General features: G+C 44.5%; 1 protein-coding gene across 1 annotated transcript in view; it reads right to left on the minus strand.

Annotated features, from left to right (window-relative positions):
* The window catches only part of Ppm1h (protein phosphatase, Mg2+/Mn2+ dependent 1H), a 238,443-nt gene that overhangs the window by 36,330 nt on the left and 182,888 nt on the right, over nt 1–19,225 (minus strand). Inside the window, exon 7 of the mRNA XM_027392288.2 lies at nt 2,872–2,935. Coding sequence (XP_027248089.1) covers nt 2,872–2,935 — 64 coding nt within the window. The remainder of the gene's footprint in view (nt 1–2,871; nt 2,936–19,225) is intronic.

Here is a 19,225-nt window from a genome sequence, read left to right on the forward strand (position 1 = left end):
AGATTGCCTGTCAGGCTGAGCAACATGCAGCCTAATGGGATTAAATAATAGAGCGCATGTGATGCTGAGCTGGGATTTTCCTCTTACTTGAGTAGTAAGAATAAATACCTCATAGAGGCAAGGATGAAGTAAATAAAAGAAGCATCACTAAATTCAGGGCATGTTGCAAAGGTACTTGTCCCCAAGTGACAACCTAAATTTGATCCCTGGAAGACACACGACGGAGGGTAAGAACTGCAAGTTGTCCTCTGACCTCCAACACATGTGCTGTGGCTCATAAATAAATGTAAAACGAAAAGAAAACAAGAGAAAAAACTCAGAAAGAAAGAGGCAAAAAAACAAAAAACACATTATAATCCAACATAGTCTCTCCACCTTTGTCTCTTTGAAGCGCTGAGGATTTGCAGTAGTCTCAAGTCAGAAGGTAGACATGGTTTACATAGTCTCAGAAATGAGACTATGATACTGGGGGCTGGGCTTGAAACAGGATTTCCCACTGAAGCTCAGGTGGACCCTCAACTCACTTGGATCCTCTTGCTTCAGACTTTCGAGGGCTGTGATTGCAGACTTGAGCCACCATGCCTCAAGTGTGTGTGTGTGTGTGTGTGTGTGTGTGTGTGTGTGTGTGTGTGTGTGTGTGTGTGTGTGCATGTGTGAGCATGTACTCTCAAGTATGTACCATAGGAATATGTGGAGTCAGAAGACAACCTTTGGGAGTCAATTCTTTCCTTCCACCATCTGTGTTCCAGGAACCAAACTCAGGTTGTCAGGCTTGGTGGCAAGTGTCTTTACCCACTGAGCCATCTTACTGAGCTCCATGACATATAAGGTCCAGATTCAAAGGGTATAAAAAAATAGACAGGGATGTGAAACCCAGGGACCTGGGACCAGAGAGACTTCAGAAACCCAAGCTGCTGGGCTTCGAAGCTGGACGTGTCTTATTCTAGTTAAGCAATGTTCAGCTTAAAATGGGTACATTCTGAGTCTCTCTCTCATGGCCGTTCTGCTGCAGCAGCTTCTCTGGGTGGAAAAATCACATGCCCATGTTTAGACCAAAGAATGCAAACGCTATTGGAAGTGACTGAACTTGCTTACACGTGTACAGGTGTTATCCACAAGAATTCTAGGAAATAAAAGGTAACAGCTGCGAAAATATAATGACATGCTTGAGTAGGAGTTTGCAAAGAGGAAAAAAAAAAAAAACTAAAACCTTATAGAATTCCAAGAAACCAAGGAGAACTCAGACAGGGATGGCGGTACCCACTTTCCTCCAGGGTGGAGTAGAGCCGTCTCTATGGTAGTTCTCCAGATCTCAACAAGCTACAACGTAATTGCTTTCCACAGCACAACAGGCTACAATGGGCAGAACTTTCCCATTCCTTCTCATAGGATTGCCCTCCTTCATGAGCCGACAGAGAGGCTTTGGGATATTTTGGTCAATCAGACTTTTCAATTAACCTCATTGTGGAAGCTGTGCTTACCTGTACAAGACCAAGACTGATAAAATTCCAGAGGTGCTCCACACATGTCACCCCTCAGACAGAGAGGAGTTAATTGGCAGTTGATAACTGCCAGGAAAGGGAGAATCTACTCTTTTTTGAGGGTGTGGCCATTGGTATGTTTCCTATGCCCCAGAGGATAGTTTTGTGCCATGAACTCAAGGGAAGCACTAATTGGATACTATAAACCGGTTATCAAAAAAAAAAAAAAGGAAAACAAAAGATATTAAGTTGGGAGTGGGATATGTTCGGGAGAATAAGGAGGGCAACTGGAGGGGAGAAATGGAGTGATGGATATTATGGATATCATGTTTCATTGTAGACATGTGTGAAAGTCTTCAAAGGAAAAATTACTTTTGAGAAATAACAACAAAAACCTCCATACCGACAGTCTCCTAAGAAAGACAGCAGTTCAGTTCAGGAGAGCACGCAGAACATAAGCAATGACTTGCTCAGTATTGACACATGTATGGAGTGACAGTACTGGGCCACACTAGAGACCCAGCTTTGATATTCTTGTGAGTCATTCCTTCTGGAAAAATACTATCTAATACCGATAGACAATTCACTTGAAGAATCTTCTTGTGGCCACACTGTCCACTTCTAATTGAAACACTTAACTCTGAATGGAAGCGAATTGTGTTTGTAGGGTATGGGTTTGAAGGTTGTTCATCTCAGGACTCCCTTCAAATCTGCTCATACACATCTCACGTCTACAGCCTCTTTTGGGTTCAATCATGTCATACAGCGTTTGCTTCTGACAGGGGCACTGGGACCTAGTGTTAGTTCTGTTATCTCAGTTGGGGCACTTGATGATGTAGTATAATTACAATGACACTCTGGAATTCCTTTGTTGGGGCAAGTAGAAGAGCCGACTTTCAAAGTCTTGAACATCAGTGGTGGAAAGAAAGGACACCAGTCTATAGCAGAAAGCCAGAGTTCCACACCAGGGCTGTCCTCTGCTGGCTATGTGGTTCTGCTGGGCTGTTTTAGTCTTGAAGTCCCAGCTGCCTTGTCTACCGAGTAGAGCTAGCACAGCCAGCTTGACTTGCCTCTGAGCTTATGTCAATTATAAAATAGGATGATGTATGTGGAAGTGGTTGTGTTTAAACCTGTAAAGAGTGACTCAAATGGGCAGGGAAAGGGATGGTATTTTCACAAAACTGACTACTCACCCACACCCCTCAAATCCTGCAACACTCTGGACCTTCAAGACAAGTGACCTGAAGAATGATGGATGCGATGTTTGTTCAAGTTGTCATGGCTATAAAATCCCACACTGCTGAGGGGAGCACAGGAACTGCCACGGGCTATACAAAGCACATGGTGCTACAGACACCTCCTCTGATTCCAGCTATGAACTTGAACCTACCTTCTTGCCTTCTCCATATATAAGAGGGAACTTCAAGTCGTCATCCTCAATGGTTTTGTATGCCCTGTAGGGGGACAAACAATATTTTAATACAGGTTTGCAATCAATTAATGACCCACTGTCCTGACTCAGGCTGCTAGAAACCTCGTTTTCCTAGAGATTCTATCACTTCACAACACTGTCTGCCTCTCTGCTTATATAGTCATTTTCCATTCTCCATACAGAATTGTGTGTGTGTGTGTGTGTGTGTGTGTGTGTGTGTGTGTGTGTGTGTGTACTTTGATAAGGCAGGGAATACTAAGTCTATGTATTCTTAAAGAGGAAGAAAGCCACTTATGATTGTGAGAAGCCGAGATGGAATTCTGTTCCTAGTGCCTTTGGGATAACAAAGTGATCTGGGAACCACAGGTCTCTTCTTGCAGTCTGCAACGGTGATAAACAGCATTGCTGTGGAGGTGGGGAGGGTAAATGGAGTGTAGACACCCTCTAAGAGCCAGTTCTCACCTTCAGGGGAGATTTACATCAAACATCTTCTATTGGGATGGCTGGGGGTGGATGATACAGCACCCGTTTGACCTCTGGATGAGAGTCAAGGTTGGCAGAAAATTGTTTCTCAATAGCTTTCAGAGGGCCATTCGCCACAACACTTTATACTTCATCAGTTTATGGCAGACATAGTTGTCTAGATGTCACAGCCAGTGAATGAAACCATGTGTCCTAAAGCTACCCATAAGCAAGTTCAAAAACAGACAAGCAAACACCATAGGCAGTTAGAAGCTATGTCCCTTGGGAGCTACCTTTCTGCTTTTGTTTTCCTCATCTGTAAAGTGAGGATACTGCATAAAATACAAAGGGTTCAGCTCAAAGCCTCTGCTCATTAAGGACCCAATTAAGCGCAGTTATTAGGAGAATTTAGCAGGTAATTAACTTTTGGTATAACACTTTCCATTTCTGCAAAATGGGGGGGGGTAATCACTACTCATTCCCCACCCCAGAATGAAAGTATGCTGGGGTCTTCAGGACTTCATTAATCAAAGTCAGAAGTTACTAGGACGAATACTTACAGACAGGGTAGGGTAGCTTCAGAACGCACGGAGAAACCCCATTTATTAAATGGCCCCCCAGACCTGTACTTTAGGCAACTGGAGAGTGAAGGTGAAATCAAATTTATGGACACTCTTGATATATAAAAACATGCAACTCAGATGAAAAGGCACTGAGAACAAAGTATGATGACACATGATAAATATGTCATACTGGAACTCATTCACTGCTCGCTAACCTGAAAATGAAAAGGTTTTAAAAGTGTGTGCCCTCAAGGAGAAAGAAAGTGCACCCCATTGTCCAGAGAACTATTTGGGCATGCCGTTCTTTCCCTGGCTGGAGAATCAGTGAGGTTTTGCCATCAGATACCCCTGGGTTCGAGTGAGTACAGCACTGAGTAAGTGGTTGTATTCTGTGGAGCTCAGTATCCACATTGATCAAACAAGATGTACAGAGCTCAGCATGTGCCCAGCACAGCCCTGTTCAGAGTAAAGGAAAGCCATTGCAGTCCCTGGCAGGTGAGCTAGAGTAATCCAGAAATTAAATTTTCAAGAAACACACATACACACACACACACACACACACACACACACACACACACACACACACACACACATAGTATTTCCTTCCCTTAAACCTATCAAATTAACAGAGTGAAAATTAGGCACTTTGATGTTTCATATATTCACATGAACTATTTTAAACACTATCATACATAAGCCACTTGGGGGAACAAATAAAGCTATTATTAGAATCTAGCCCCAGCTTTGGGATCAACTGTGTTGAGTGGTTCTCAACCTCAGCTATATAATGAAGCACCTGCCAGGACTTGAAAATATCCTGAGGCCCAGGCCACATCGTGGAGCAATTAAAGCTGACTCTCTGGGAAAGAGACATGGGCATCAGGTATTTTGTTTTTAAAGCTTCCAAGGAAACTCTAATGTACAGCCATGTTTGACTCTGCTGTTGACCTAGCTCCAGTGAGCTTACACTGGAGGCAAATTAAGCAGTAAGGCCCTCATCAGTTTGATTATTGAGAGGAGAGACTGCATGGATTCAAGGAGGGGAAGGAAATGGGCTGAGAAAGCCTCTCAAATGAGCATGAGCAGGCGTTCAAGATCCTGTGTGTGAGAGAACATAGTCTTAGACAGGGAAGTGATGTTGTAAGAATCAGACACCGGGAATGGCTGGCCTTGGGATGTTAGTATAAGAGTTTGGAACTAGGAAGGAGGCAAAAGGCAGCAGATCTAGAATCAAGGCCACCAGGACCACAAAGTCCATGTCACACAGCTCAGAAAGACAGACACACCACACTGCCTTTGGAGTGGCTACCCCAGGACCAAGGCAACTGCAAAATTCAACATTATATTTTAGCTTATTAATTTATCCTTAGAACAAAAAATTGAAACAGAAGCAAGGACTAGATGGGTAGCTCACTTGGTAGAGGGTTTACATGAAGCCCAAAGCACAGCTGTAATGGCAGTAGCTGGGAGGTAGAAGCAGGCCGATCATAAGTTCAAAGGTATAGGAAGGTCATCCTTGGACATATAGTATAGTCCCAGCCAGCCTAGGCTCCAAGAGAGCCTATTTCAAGATGAATTAAAACCAGGAATGAACAACCTTGGGAAAAGAAAGAGTTATTCCGTTCCCACTGGTATTGGTTTTCAATAAAACATGAACCCTTTCTCCTCTTCCAGTGATAGACAAGCATCATCACTGTACTGAGAGAATGTACAACACTTTCTCCCACTCATTCTTCCTGGGTATCAAGCATGGCTCATTGTATAAGTGGACTTTCATGTGTGGATAGAGGGTCTGAATAATGACATGAAATACCCGGGACTGGGGTGTTGCTTACTGAGAAAGCTTGTGCTTGGCATGAGTGATGCCTCGGTTTGAATCTCAGTAGCAAATCTCAAACAACAAACAAACAAAACATCTTCAAGAATTAAAAATCAGCAACCAGATGAGAGTCTGTATAGATTAGGGCTAATAATAATTCTGGCAGAATTAATGTACTGGACTTGGTCCTTATATATAGTTTCTACAATCTGTTGGAGACCCTGTCTTACTGATGGGGAAACAGGGTCAGGGAATTAAGTGACTCTCCCAAGATGAACAGTTCTAAACAAAGCAGTATGCTATCAGGGCTAACCTTTGGGGATGTTTCTTTCACTCTGGCCAATAAGTGTGAAATGAGACCACTTTGAGGGGGTAGCCAGCAAATATTTGATGAGGAAAAGAGAACTTTTGGCAAGTGAGGAGAGGATACTTTCTGAGTGGTAAGAGAACAAATACTAGCAGCCAATGAAATCTATGGAGAGGAAGCAGTAATTAGTGGAAGTGACCATTTGGATCCTCATGCCTGTGTCTGATCCCTGTCCACTTCATCTGTGACCACAAAAGGCAGCTTATCCCTGTCCTTCAAAGAACAGATAGCCTCAGGCCTCTTGGGAAGTTTAAGTCCTCATCCTGGACCTGCCCACTTGCAAGGCCCTGGCTAGTGTTATCCTGTATCATCATATCATCCTCATTCAGCCTATAGCATTCATGCTTCCAGCTTGTCCACCGCTCCCCTCTTCTTCACTGAGGGGAAATGAGAGGAGAAAGGAGGATGGTGGTATTTGAGAGTGCCAAGACACCAAGCCAAGGCTGTTTGATGTTATAACCAAGAATGTATGGTCATAGGACTAATTACTTTATTACAGATTCTAAGATTTGGAAAATTCTGTTAAATGAATAGAAAAATTTCAAAACCAGATCACTCACCAGCTTGATCATAGTATAATTGATCAGGGCTTATAGTCAAGCAAGCACTTGTTCTAAGACAGCAGCACACTACAAAAGCATAAGAAAGACTCTTTGTGACTATTTATGAGATGATTGATGAACACAAGACTTCTAAGGGATTACTACATTCTTGGCTTTTCCTACCTTAGAGGCAATACCCTCAGATAAACTTTTCTTTTAAGTAAAAGTTTCAGGCCAGGTATGGTAGCAAACACCTTTAATCCCAGCAATCTGGAGGCAGGGCAGACAGATCTCTGTAAGTTCAAGGCCAGCCTGGTCTACATATCAAGTTCGGAGCTACATAGAGAGAGACGTTGTCTCAAACCAAACAAACAATGTTTCCTGTTTGAGAACTCTAGACAGACACATCTGGAATGAACTGTCTGTTTCCTCTTCCTTACTTTTTTCAACTAGGTTTCACAGGACCTTGGGGGGAACATCCATCACCACTCTGGCCACCATTTAACTCAACACATTGGTTAATCAAACATCACAGAGTGTGACAAGGGCCCTCTGTGGGCTTTCTGATCTGACAGTGTCCTTGAGATTGGCACTTATCTTAAGTGAAAACTCTTGAGATGTGGTCTAATTAAGAATGAAATTATTCTTTTGATTTGGACCTTGTTCTTAAAAGATCAAGGAAACATATTTGTACTGTGTGCCTGCACATGCATGCCAGTATATGAGGGGTTTTACGGTCACAGATTGAGACCATGAGTGAAAATAAACAACAACAACAACAGAGATGGCTCAGAGGTTAGGAGTACTGACTGCTCTTCCAGATGTCCTGAGCTCAATTCCCAGCAACCACATGGTGGCTCACAACTGTCTATAATGAGACCTCGTGTCCTCTTCTGACATGCAGGCAAAACAGTGTGTATATAATAAATAAATCTGAAAAACCAAAAAACCAAAAAAAAAACCAAAAACCCTTAGCCTGTAACCACAAGAGAAAAATTTAAAAAGGTTTTCTTGGGCTAAGTCTACTTTATGTGTATGTTCCATCTATGTTCTGAACATTAGTTCCATGAGGACAATGACTTCTTTCTTAGGTTCTGCCTTCCCTTCATATTTATAACTTTTCAGGTAGGCACACTGTGGACAGAACCCAGACACTAGCTAAACGTCTCAGTGAATGGATGAAGGCTGGCCCTTCACCTTCAGCTAGTGAGTTTCCCTCTAAGACAACATACCCTTGTCTTAGTGTCTCCATTCACCTTGCCTTCATCGGACTTTTCTCTGGCTAGAAATCAGAGCAACATTCTCCACAAGTAGTACCCTTTATATTAAAATTCTAGCTTCTCCCTTCTTCCAGAAACAGATGGAAGCAGATACAGAAATCCACAACTAACCAATGGGCCAAGCTCCTGGAGTACAATTGAAGTGAGGGAGGAGCAATAATTTGAACAAAGGAGTCAAGACCATGATGGGGAAACCCACAGAATCAGCTGACTCAAGCTAGTGAGAGATCATTCACTCAGGTCTGACAATGGGGGGACCTGCGTAAGACTGAACTAGACTCCCTTAATATAGGTGACAATGGGACAATATATGAGGCCACTGGCAGTGGGAGCAAGACCTAGCACTAATGACCATTCTATATGGAGAGATACTTGTTTAGCCTAGACACAGGAGTGGGGAGGTGCCTTGGTCCTGCCTCAAGTAGATGATGGAACAGATTTAGTAGATTTCTTAGGAAAGGCCTTACCCTCTCCGAGGAGCAGATGGGAGGTGCGGGGGGGGGGGGGGAGTGGGAGGAGAGAAGGGAGGGGGAACTGGGATTGGGATATACAAATTAAATTAATAAAAAAGAAAAAAATCCAGGTCTTTTTCATTACTTATACATATTAATAGATGTTGCAAAGTAATTAGAACACCATTTATGAATCTCCAAATGGCTACTTTCTATAGGTAATTCCTAAATACCCTTTGGGATGGCCATTTTTAAAAAATCACAGTTCTGCACACTGTGCGGTGTTGCCAAGACACCGTATTAACTTCAGTTTATATTAATTTGCATACATAATCTTGTAAGTTAATTCAATTTACAGGTCTGCCTCCCACTTGAGAAGTATGTTAAGCCGTACACTATGATATATATCTGTAGTCTATCCGTATTGGGGGCAGAGGCAGGAGAATGGCTTTAGCAAAGACTTAGAAACGTTAAGTTCCAAGAAGCAAGAGAAGGAGGGAGGAGAAGGCCAAAAAGGAGAATGAAGCTCTTCTTCTTAGTCTTTGGGGGAGTCCTTTGTGCCCAGCCAGAGGAGCCCCTCCCACCCACTCTGACACGTGTGGGTGCTTAGCTGTGCTCTCCCGCATGGAGGCAGAGGACATCCTAAAGTGTCATTCCTCAGGGGTCAACCACTTTGTTTTTCTGAGACATGGTCTCTCTCCTGAAGCTTAACCAGTTAGTCTAGGCTGCCTAGCCAGCCAGTCCCAGAGCACCTACCTATCTCTGCCTCCTCAGGCCCGGGATTAAAACGGAGGCTCTATTTTAACTAACGTGGCTCCTCGTGCTTACACAGCACCAACTTTACCAGCTGAACTACCTCCCCAGTCCTCTACCTTGACTCCTTACCTGGAGTCCAGAGTTCACACTTGGACATCAACCACACAGAACACTTCCCACACGGACCTTTTACTAAAAAAAATAGGGGCAGAAAAACTGCTCTTTCCCTAAACTGGTTTCCTTAGCAGAGCTTCAAAGTCATTTTTAGAGAACATGATCCCTTTTGGGGGAACTGAAGGACACTTTCCCTTTGGGGACAGCAGAATCTTTGGTCCGTTGCCTTGTGATCTCCAGTGACACACACGAGTGAGTCACATTCTTCCACTAACCTCTCGACATTGCCTTGGATGTCTCTCCTCCCCTGAGGACCTTTCTTCCTGGATCTTCCTCCCTCCTGGCAGAGCCCACTGTGGTGAACTACAGCTCACCAAGCTCGGAGTCAGTGGTTTGGAAGTCATATTGCAATCCTCACGTGTACTAGCTGCGTGAATGCAGGAAAAGTCCCTGAAATGCCTGAACTTGCTTCTTCAACTGGATACTTGGGACCATGCTCTCAAGACTCAAATGCAAATAGGCACTTTATGATGGACAGCCTGCTAATGAAGCATGAGTTGGGACTATCAGGGTCACAGAAACCTCATTCTTTCAATATAGATGTGGAGTTAAAGAACTGGCCATGACTGGCTGGTGGTGGTGCACAACTTTAATCCCAGCACTGGGGAGGCAGAGAAAGGTGAGTTCGAGGCCAGCCTGGTATAGAGTGAGTTTGGGATAGCCTTTCAAGTTACAGACAAACCTGGTCTCGAAAAACAAACAAACAAACAAAAAAACAAACAAAAAAGAACTGGCCACCAGAGGCAAAACAGTGCATGCCCATAGAGACACAGAACCCTTTAAGCAACTTAAGCCTTTTCTGCTGTCAACCAATGATATATAAGCCTGAATGCACCTTTATCCAGACAAGCCCCAGGCCTCAGTAGGATGCCTGCGATCTAAACAGCAATCTAAAGGGAGAATTACTGGGCTGGTTTCCCTTTTAGGTGGAAGCCCACTGCCTCTCCAGGAGGGAGGAGAGAGCCACATGCAGTCTCTTTTCTTCACAGCACAGAGTCCTAGCCTAGGCAGGTCACTTTACACCAGGACCATGGCACTTGGAGGGAGGGATGGTGGAAAGAAGCAGCCTGCCCTCCTGTCCTCACTGCTACCTTCCTAGAACAAAGTCTCAACAGCGACTCACATCCCACAAGGCCCAGGAGGAAACATCGCTCAGGCTTGAAGCCCAAATGCCAGCAGTGGCTCTCAGAGCTTGGCAATGCCCCAATTAAGCAATACTGGAATCTGTCACAGCTCTCCCCTGACTGGCCCGCCCCACTCCCACTCTTTGTAGGCCTTCCTGGAAAAAGCAATGTGGGACTGGCGGCCACCTCATGCTTCCTTATTTTCTGCCAGCCATCTGTATTTCCAAAAGCATCAAGCCCAGAGCCTGACCACAGAGTCTCGGAAATAGAGGCTGCTTCCTGCTCTTGGTGTGGTGGTAGCAGGCAGCTCACCCGCTCATTCCCAGCTCTGTGTGTGTGAGGGCGCATATGTGCACACCACACACACACACACACACACACACACACACACACACACACACACACGGCTCCTTCATAGTCACAAGATTCGATATTTAAGTCCTACTATTACTTTTCAAATGTTATCTTTGAAGAGGCTTTCTTCCCCTAGCTTCCAAGTGTTAGAGAAAGCCCTCAGACGTACCTTAAGCTTGCCAGTGGATGGGAACTTGGCTTGCTGGAAAGATGGGGCCAGACAGTCAGGGACACTGAGTCTGCCACAGGCTTTAACAAGAGCAGACTCTTACCGGAGTTGTGGAAGATGGGTCCCTGGGGAAAGACTGAGGGAACTAAGAGATATCTGGCATCTGCAAGGTAGTTTGGAGTCTAGTCTTTATGTTTTGGCCTGGTTCGACTTCTCGGCTATAGGGTCAGCACTGCCCGGCAGGATTGAATTACCTTCAAATCTAAATTGTACGTGCATGCGTGTGATAGTCTGACTCACTGGCTTCCTACATCCATGTGCCTGCAGCAATTTTCAATAGCTATTCAGTTATATGACCCCTGGTGAGGCCAACTTGAGGCTTCCTAAAGAAATCTGTTCTTTTCTAATTTTGGTCCCTGGAGTGTCATTTATATTAGCCAGTCATAAGTGTTAAGCCATTAAGCAGTTTGATGCATCTCTGTCAGACCCAGGTACAAATACCAAGTTTGAGCTGTCTGAAAATGATTCATGTTTGGTGAGAGACCAAACAGGGTTGGCAACCACATCACTGATGCACACCGAGGTTCAAAACGAGGAGTTAAACACCTTCCCCATCTCAGCCACATCAAAGGGGCCTCCTGGTCTTTCTAGGAAAGCATCCCCTAACGAGGTTTAAGGTTTGGTCCTGGGGAGGAAATCTCCCTGGTGACAGAGCTGAACCATGATCCCTGGGAAAATTCCTGTTGCTTTTCTTTCACACATTAGCTTGCTTGAACTGGACCGTATCTGGAGTTTGAAGTTTGGGGATTGGTAATCATGTTCCTCTTGTAGCCGCCAGGCCTATGTGTGAGGGAAAGAGGCAAACAGAAGGGGCCAGGGAGATGGCACAATAGGTAAAGTGCCTGTGCTGGGTAGATTTTGTTACCCTGACACAGATTAGCTTGTAGGCATATCTATAGGGCATTTTCTTCATTAATTATTGATGGGGGAGGGCCCAGCCCATTGTGGGTGGGACCATCACTGGGCTGGTGATCCTGGGCTCTATAAGAAAGCAGGTTGAGCAAGCATGGGGAGCAAGCCAGTAAGCAGCACCCCTCCATGGCCTCTGCATCAGCTCCTGCCTCCAGGTTCCTGCCTTGAGTTCCTGTCCTGACTTCCTTCATGATAGACTGACTCTAATGTATGTTATAAATCTTTTCCTCCCCAAATTGGCTTTTGTCGTGGTTTATCCCAGCCACAGAAAAGCAAACTGTAGGATACTGTACTATGTTAGGCACATGTCCATTACCCCAGCTCTAGGTGGTGGTGGATAGGGGGACAGGTGGGTTCCTGGAGCTTACTGGACAGCCAGTGTAGCCAAAGGCAAGCTTTAGGTTTAGTGAGAGACCCAGTTTTAAAATCCAAGGGTACAGGACAACATCTGACATAAATCTCTAATGTCCACAGGTATGAGCACATATATGCTGTGCACACACACACCCAAACATGTACGTACGTACACACACACACACACACACACACACACGACCAGAGCTAGGTTTTATCTTACTGGCCTCTCTATACTCTCTTGAGAAGTTGACTGGATTAGAGGAGAGGTTTCATACTTTGGGATCAGCCATAAAAAATATACATATCAATCTTTCTAATTCTGGTATAAACAAGCATATATTAAGCCGACATTTATTATTATATACAACACAGATATCAGCATTTTCTTTCTATCCAATGCTGCTTGGTTTATTGAAATGATTACCTTTGTATGCTAACTGGTTTTGAAGTCTATGAATGGGTCCCTGCCCACAATGAGTCCTCGATTAAAAAACAAACAAACAATAAAAAACGTTCATAAGCTTCCAAGCGAGCGAGGAACTAGGGCTTTGAGTAGATAAAAGTCATGTGTTTCATGTTTCGTACTCATTCCTAATGTTTGCTGGCTGTCATCTATTGGAGGCTGGGCCCAGGTGCTAGAATCTGAAGTTAATTAGGTAAAGAAAGCTAAGGTCATTTACTGACTCCCAGCCCCGACCTGAGTAGCAGAAAGGCCTTACGTAGAAGATGAAAATGCTGAGGGCCCATTTCTGAAAACTAGAATCAAGCGTGTGTAAAAAAAATCAGTGCTATTTCGGGACAAATCATTTGAAATGACTCTTAGGGAAATTCCACATTTGATGATTATTTCTGATCCGCTGCTTTCTTGGTGTGCATTAGCACTTGCCTAAGAGAGCTTGGTGTTCTTTCTAATCAATAACATTAACTCTCCCCACAGGCCCTAATCATAGATCCTCGCTTTTATAGCCAACTGAGAGTGATTTTAGCTTTCACTGGGACCATTCATTCTGAAACAAACAAGAACTTCATTGACACTGGCCTTTTATATATGACATCATGTCAATATATACAAAATCAGATGACCAAAACTGACCACATAGCCACAAATGGTAGGGAGAAACAACACAAGAGATTTCCAGTCACAGGGCAGATTCCTACTGCATAGGCTAGTGCCTCCATGCCAGCCCTATCAACCCTCACAGAGCCACTCTTTCTCTGGCATCAGGGCACTAGTCCTATGGTGCTTAGAGCCCTGTAGCTACTAGGAGGAGCCACACTTGGGACTACACCCAGTGATACATCCGTCAACACCTTCTGTACAAGGGCCTTGATTGGTTACACCATACAGGCAGAGCACAAGCACCCCAGAGAGTGAGCTGGTCCTCTTCCAGGCCTTCTGCTGGATCTGTAAAAATCATGAGAGTTGTGGACAACCTTACACATACTCAACCTTCTGTTTTAACAGACGAGATATTACTATCCAAGACTCCAGAAATGCTAGTGAGACAAACACGTATCCCTTGGGTTCCGCATCATCCTAGTTCACAGGGAAGAGGCCTGGGTGTGGCTGAAGGTGCCTGCCCTCATCAGTAGGAGGAGCACACACTCCTGCTTCATGCATCAAGATGACCAACTATTACAGATGTCAGGGTGCAGAGACAGAAACTGGTTACCTTTCTGCTATCATCCCACTCTTTCCAGGTTATTGTACAACTACACTCGGGGTTCTACTCAAAGCTTTTTTTTTTTTTTTTTTTTTTTTTTTTTACATCTATAATTCTTATAGTAACCGAGTAAGGGAGCTAGGGTTGATCTTCATTACACAAATAAGAAAATGCATGCACAGGGTTGAGCTCAATGGTTGAAACTCTTACTGAACAAATGTGAAAAGCCAAGTTTGGATTCTCAAGAAACCCACATAAGGCACAATGGACCTGGCAGCTCACTTGTAATTGCAGCCTTGGAAGGTGGAGACGGGGAATGCCCACAGCAAGCTTCCTAGCAAGACTAATTCTTCGGCAAGGATAGGCACAAAACCTTACCTTCTTTGTGCATAAGTCTTGGAGTCGTCTGAAATTAAGAGGACCACAGTGACAGGATGAGATCTTTTAGGGTCTAGAGCTGGCGTTTGCTAGCTCTCTGGATGGGTGCCTGGGGTGAGCTCAGCTCTCAGGGGTTTTAAATCAGCATCCTGCCCCCACTGCTTCTGAAGATGCTCCCGGGCCACACTGGGTTAGCACTTCAATGTCTGTTATCTCAAAACCTGCAGCATCAATTTCTCACCCTGAAACTTAGTGGGCATAGAGAAGGAAAATAGCCTTAGCAATCTCCCATAAAAGTGAAATACCATAACCAGAGGTGTGGGGGTGGAGATAAAGAATGTTTTCTTGGCAGGCTGGTAAAGGACCTGGGAAATCTGGAAGAGCATTTATGGTACGTACTTCTCTGGAATTTCCTTAAAATAGGATCCTGTTGATGGGCGGAAGACTGGCCCTTATTTTCTTCCCCACGTACCACTGATGTTGTTTCTTCCCTGCGTGTTTCTTCTGCTCTTCTTTTACAGAGATATAGTGCTCTTAAGGGAGAAAATGTAAAGTCATGCAGCTTCATCCCACCTTCAGCATGGCTTTCAAAGTTCCCCAGGGAGTGTGACACTGCTCCCCTGTGAGTGCTATCGCAACTCCGTGCACGCTCCTGTGCTATACTATACATCCTCCGTGTTCCTTATGTGGGACTACCACTAGCAAAGCAATGATGTCTAGCTGACATGCACCAATTTAAGTGTGCTCCACACTGAAATAATTACACACCAGCTGTGAAATGACTGCCTAGGCCCCGTGAATCTCCTGTCTGTATTCCATGTCCTTCGCAGAGTCCCCAGGATGCAATAGTCAATAAAGGCTTAATAATGCCTAGCACAGCAGGGGATTTCCGGGACCCTTGTATCCAACAGGCGAAGTCTGTGTTCTCCACATTGATTATTAAAACATCTTGAATATCACCTCTGGCTTCTAAGTTCCCAAAACACACATTCTGTCTTAACCCCTTTGGCCTCTGCTTGTGCTGTTTCTTTGCAAACAATATCCATTCTGGTAGCACCAGCTCTGTTGAGACCCCTGTCTGAGTCTAGGCCTTTAGATTCTAACATAGCCTCCTGCACAAACTCAATCTCCTTTCTCAAAAAACAACTGCTTCCTCCATGACTGCTTCAGGTCTTGTATTTAATAACTTCTACATTTCTACATAGTAAATCCAGTCTACAGACTACCACAGTCCTATGTGATTAGCTCCCTCCAATAGGAGGTCTTGATTTAGTCATCTAGGAGCTTGGTGCCCCAGCTATTACAGGGATGGCTCAAGAAGGTACAGAGTCAACAACCTAGAAGCAAGTGCAGGCCTGAAGAATCCTATAGAATAAAAAGCACCTGACTAATCAGTGCTAGGAAGAGAGGGGTTGGCATGAGGGTCTGGGCAGCACTGAGCATCTCTCTCATACAGTTCAATGTCTCCTCAGCTGTGCTGAGCCTGTCTCTTCACCTCTGCCAGGCAGAGCCGGCCAACATACCCTGACACCGCTGACATTTGCATCTCTAAACTGCCTCTTTCCCTTTTTGATTTCTAGCTTCTCATTACCTTGGGAAACTAAACATTTGAATGCTTTCTGGATTATAAGTCCCAATTCATTTATTAATCCTATATAGCTTACACACACACACACACACATACACATATACATACACAATATGCACACATACACAATACACACTTGCACATACTTGCACACACAATACACACACTCAAACACACATGCACATAATATACACACACACATATACACACACACACACATACAATACACACACCCAAACACACACGCACACACATATACATATTAACACACACATATATCTAGTGATCATAGAATTAGATACTCCTCCAGCACTTAGGACAAGACATCTGCTGGGCACCTACCTAGCACATAAATTCATAATATAAGCACTATTTGGTACTATAATTAGCCTTGTATCACAAATGGAGGAACCACAGCTGAGTGCAGTGGCATGATTTGTAAAAGCCATATAGTGGTAACTGACCCAGCAAGGTAGCATGGCTTCATCATACCTGTTCTTAATGTAATGTTTCATATGCAACAAACATACAACATAGATCTGCAAAATCTTAGTGGACCCCTGATCCCATCTACTTCAACAGAAATTGCTGAAGGCCTGTGACATTCTCAAACTCTCCCAGATGACTTGAAGCTGTGTGGGCACCGTGTGTTACACAGCCCCAGCTAGCATACATGGGATATGAACAGTAGATACAACCTAAGTAGGGGGTATGGGGATGGTATGACTCCTCAGCCACTCTGAGGAGAAGAAAGGAAGGCTAGGAAGCAGCTTGGATACTTTAGTAATAGTGAACATCCTGCTGTAGAAGAGGAGAGGTGAGGGTCTGTGTGAGTGGGCACATTGGTGCCCCATCAATAGGGAGCAAGACAGTCTGTGTCTCTTTTCTTCCTCTTCCCAGTGGCCTGACAAAGCCTGTCTGCCTTGGCTCGCCTCCATTTGTAAAGACCCCATAGCTTCCCCTGGCCTCCTGCATGGGGCAGGAGTGGGAGCCATTCATCACTGTCAGGAGATGTGCTGCACACAGCAGGGATGGCTTTCTTCCCTGCTGCTCCTGCAGCAAGAGCTGCAGATCTTGAAAAGACGCAGAACATGCACATTGCAAATAACCATTCATCATCCTGGCTGTGTGAGCCAGGGACAGGCCACTCTCCACATGGTGCTGACCCGGTCTCACTGTGGCTCTCGCCTCCCTTTCCTGCCTCGAACTTGGAACAAGAAGCCTTTGAGGGGCTCAATCTGGGCTCCAGATAACCCTCGTACCCTGAAGTCTACTGAGGTTTGGGGTAAAAGTTCCCTGAGACAATCGCCAAGCCCTCACCCTGATCTCTGCAGAGTCAAGATTTTCACACTGCTCTCGGCTGTCAGATGGCTGCCAAGGCAGACCATAATCGTTAAACTATGAAAACACAAGTTGCTGGGAGGAAATGAATACCAGCTTTCACTAGGGAAAGGCTTGCTTTCTTCTGAAGTAATTATAAAATTAAAATGTGATATTTCTCTGGTGAGTCTAAAAAGCTTCCCGGCGCGGTCCACGGCACAACAGAAATGTCAGGATTTGCAGCAGAGTGGGACTGAGAAATCCTTCTGCGCCCCCAAAACGCCAGCCAGAGACATCTGCCAGCAAATTTTCCAAAGATTGGGTTAAGAGTGATTAAGAGCAAAAAGAAGGGAAAAAAGTAGAGAGTTTGAATTTTTCAATTACTCTGTGAGAGTTGAGAGTCAAGCTACTAGAAAATGCAGGCTTTCTAAGTAAGACTGATAATACTGGGTTAATTAGACCCACAGGCATGACCAACATATAAATTCAAGCCCCAGAGAAGGGCAGTGTCCCTTTAAAAGCTGCCTGGGGATCAGTGGGCAAGCTAATGAGGAGTGTCAGTAATGCAACTTTATGAGGTGGTATGAGGGAGGAGAAAGCCTGGGGTTCCTGTAACAGGGCTTCTGGCTTGATTCAATAAATCAATTTGTATTAAATGTGGGTGCTGCTCTGGAGCTGGCTTTGAGCCCTTCTCATATGCTCACTCCCTTTCCCGTGATCTACCCGTATGTCCGTATGTACTGATGGAGAGCGAGGAAGAAAGCAATAATTGAGAAGACAGAAGCTGTATGGACAGTATTTGTGCAACTTGATCCAGCGACCCCACACCCCCACTCGGGGCTGTTTCTCTTTCCAGAAAATGTTGTCTTTTTTATTGGTAAAAGCCGAAGGCTGTGGGGCTGGATCTTTCATGACTGAGCTGGGCTTCTAGGCTGTAGACTGTGAATAAAGGTCACCTGAAATGGAATGGAAAGCCTTGAAAATGGACTTATTTTTTAATCAGATCCTCAGGATCTGAACTACTTCCCAAGAAGTAAAAGAAAAGGCAAGAAGGGAAGTACCAGCATCTGGTAGCAGCCTAGGGGAGCAGTGGGGAGAGGCTAGGAGTGAGAGGAAGGGGGAGAGAGAGAGGGAGCGGGAGGGAGAGGGCGGGAGGGAGAAAGCTACTTATTTGGGCAGATGAGCAAGGTTTCCCTTCATGGTCTGCAGCATGCAGCTTTTTTTGCTGCCCAGCAAAGGGACAGCTGAGCATGAGTTAGTCATTCCTAAACACCATGACAAAAGCCCCTGGACATTTGAAAGCCCATTCCCCAGCTGTCTTAGTCAGGGGGCCTCTTTCCTTTGGCTTTCCCTGCTATCTATCTATGTATCTATGTATCTATCTATGTATCTATCTATGTATCTATCTATGTATCTATGTATCTATCTATGTATCTATGTATCTATCTATCTATCTATCTATCCATCCATGATCTTGAATTTCTAATCCTCCTTCCACGTCCCAAGTGTTGGCATTATAGACACGTACCACTATGCCCAGCTTATATGGTTCGAGAGATTAAACTGAGGATTTCCTACATGGTAGGCAAGCACTTTACCCACCAAGCCACATACATCCCTAACTGTCTGAGCAGCTGTTTAGATACCTTACTCTGCTGGGATGTTTAGCTACAGACAACTTCCTGCAACTTACTCTAAAATTTTACTCTTACTCCTATTATCTAGACCATAGCTTGGGCCAATAGAACTTTCCAGATTATGTAAATGCTCTGTTCTGCAGCATCCAATTCAGTGGCCACTGGCCAGGTGTGGCTACTGAGCAAATGACATGTGGCTAGTGAGACTTGGTGAATTAATTTTTAATTTTATTTAATTTTTAACTAATTGAAATTTAAGAGGCCCCATGTGGCTACTGGATGTTGTGTTTGAGAGCAACGAAAAAAACGGAGAGATTTCCTTTGCTTTCATTGA

Source organism: Cricetulus griseus (genome assembly GCF_003668045.3).
Source record: "Cricetulus griseus strain 17A/GY chromosome 1 unlocalized genomic scaffold, alternate assembly CriGri-PICRH-1.0 chr1_0, whole genome shotgun sequence".
Taxonomy (NCBI): Eukaryota; Metazoa; Chordata; class Mammalia; order Rodentia; family Cricetidae; genus Cricetulus; species Cricetulus griseus.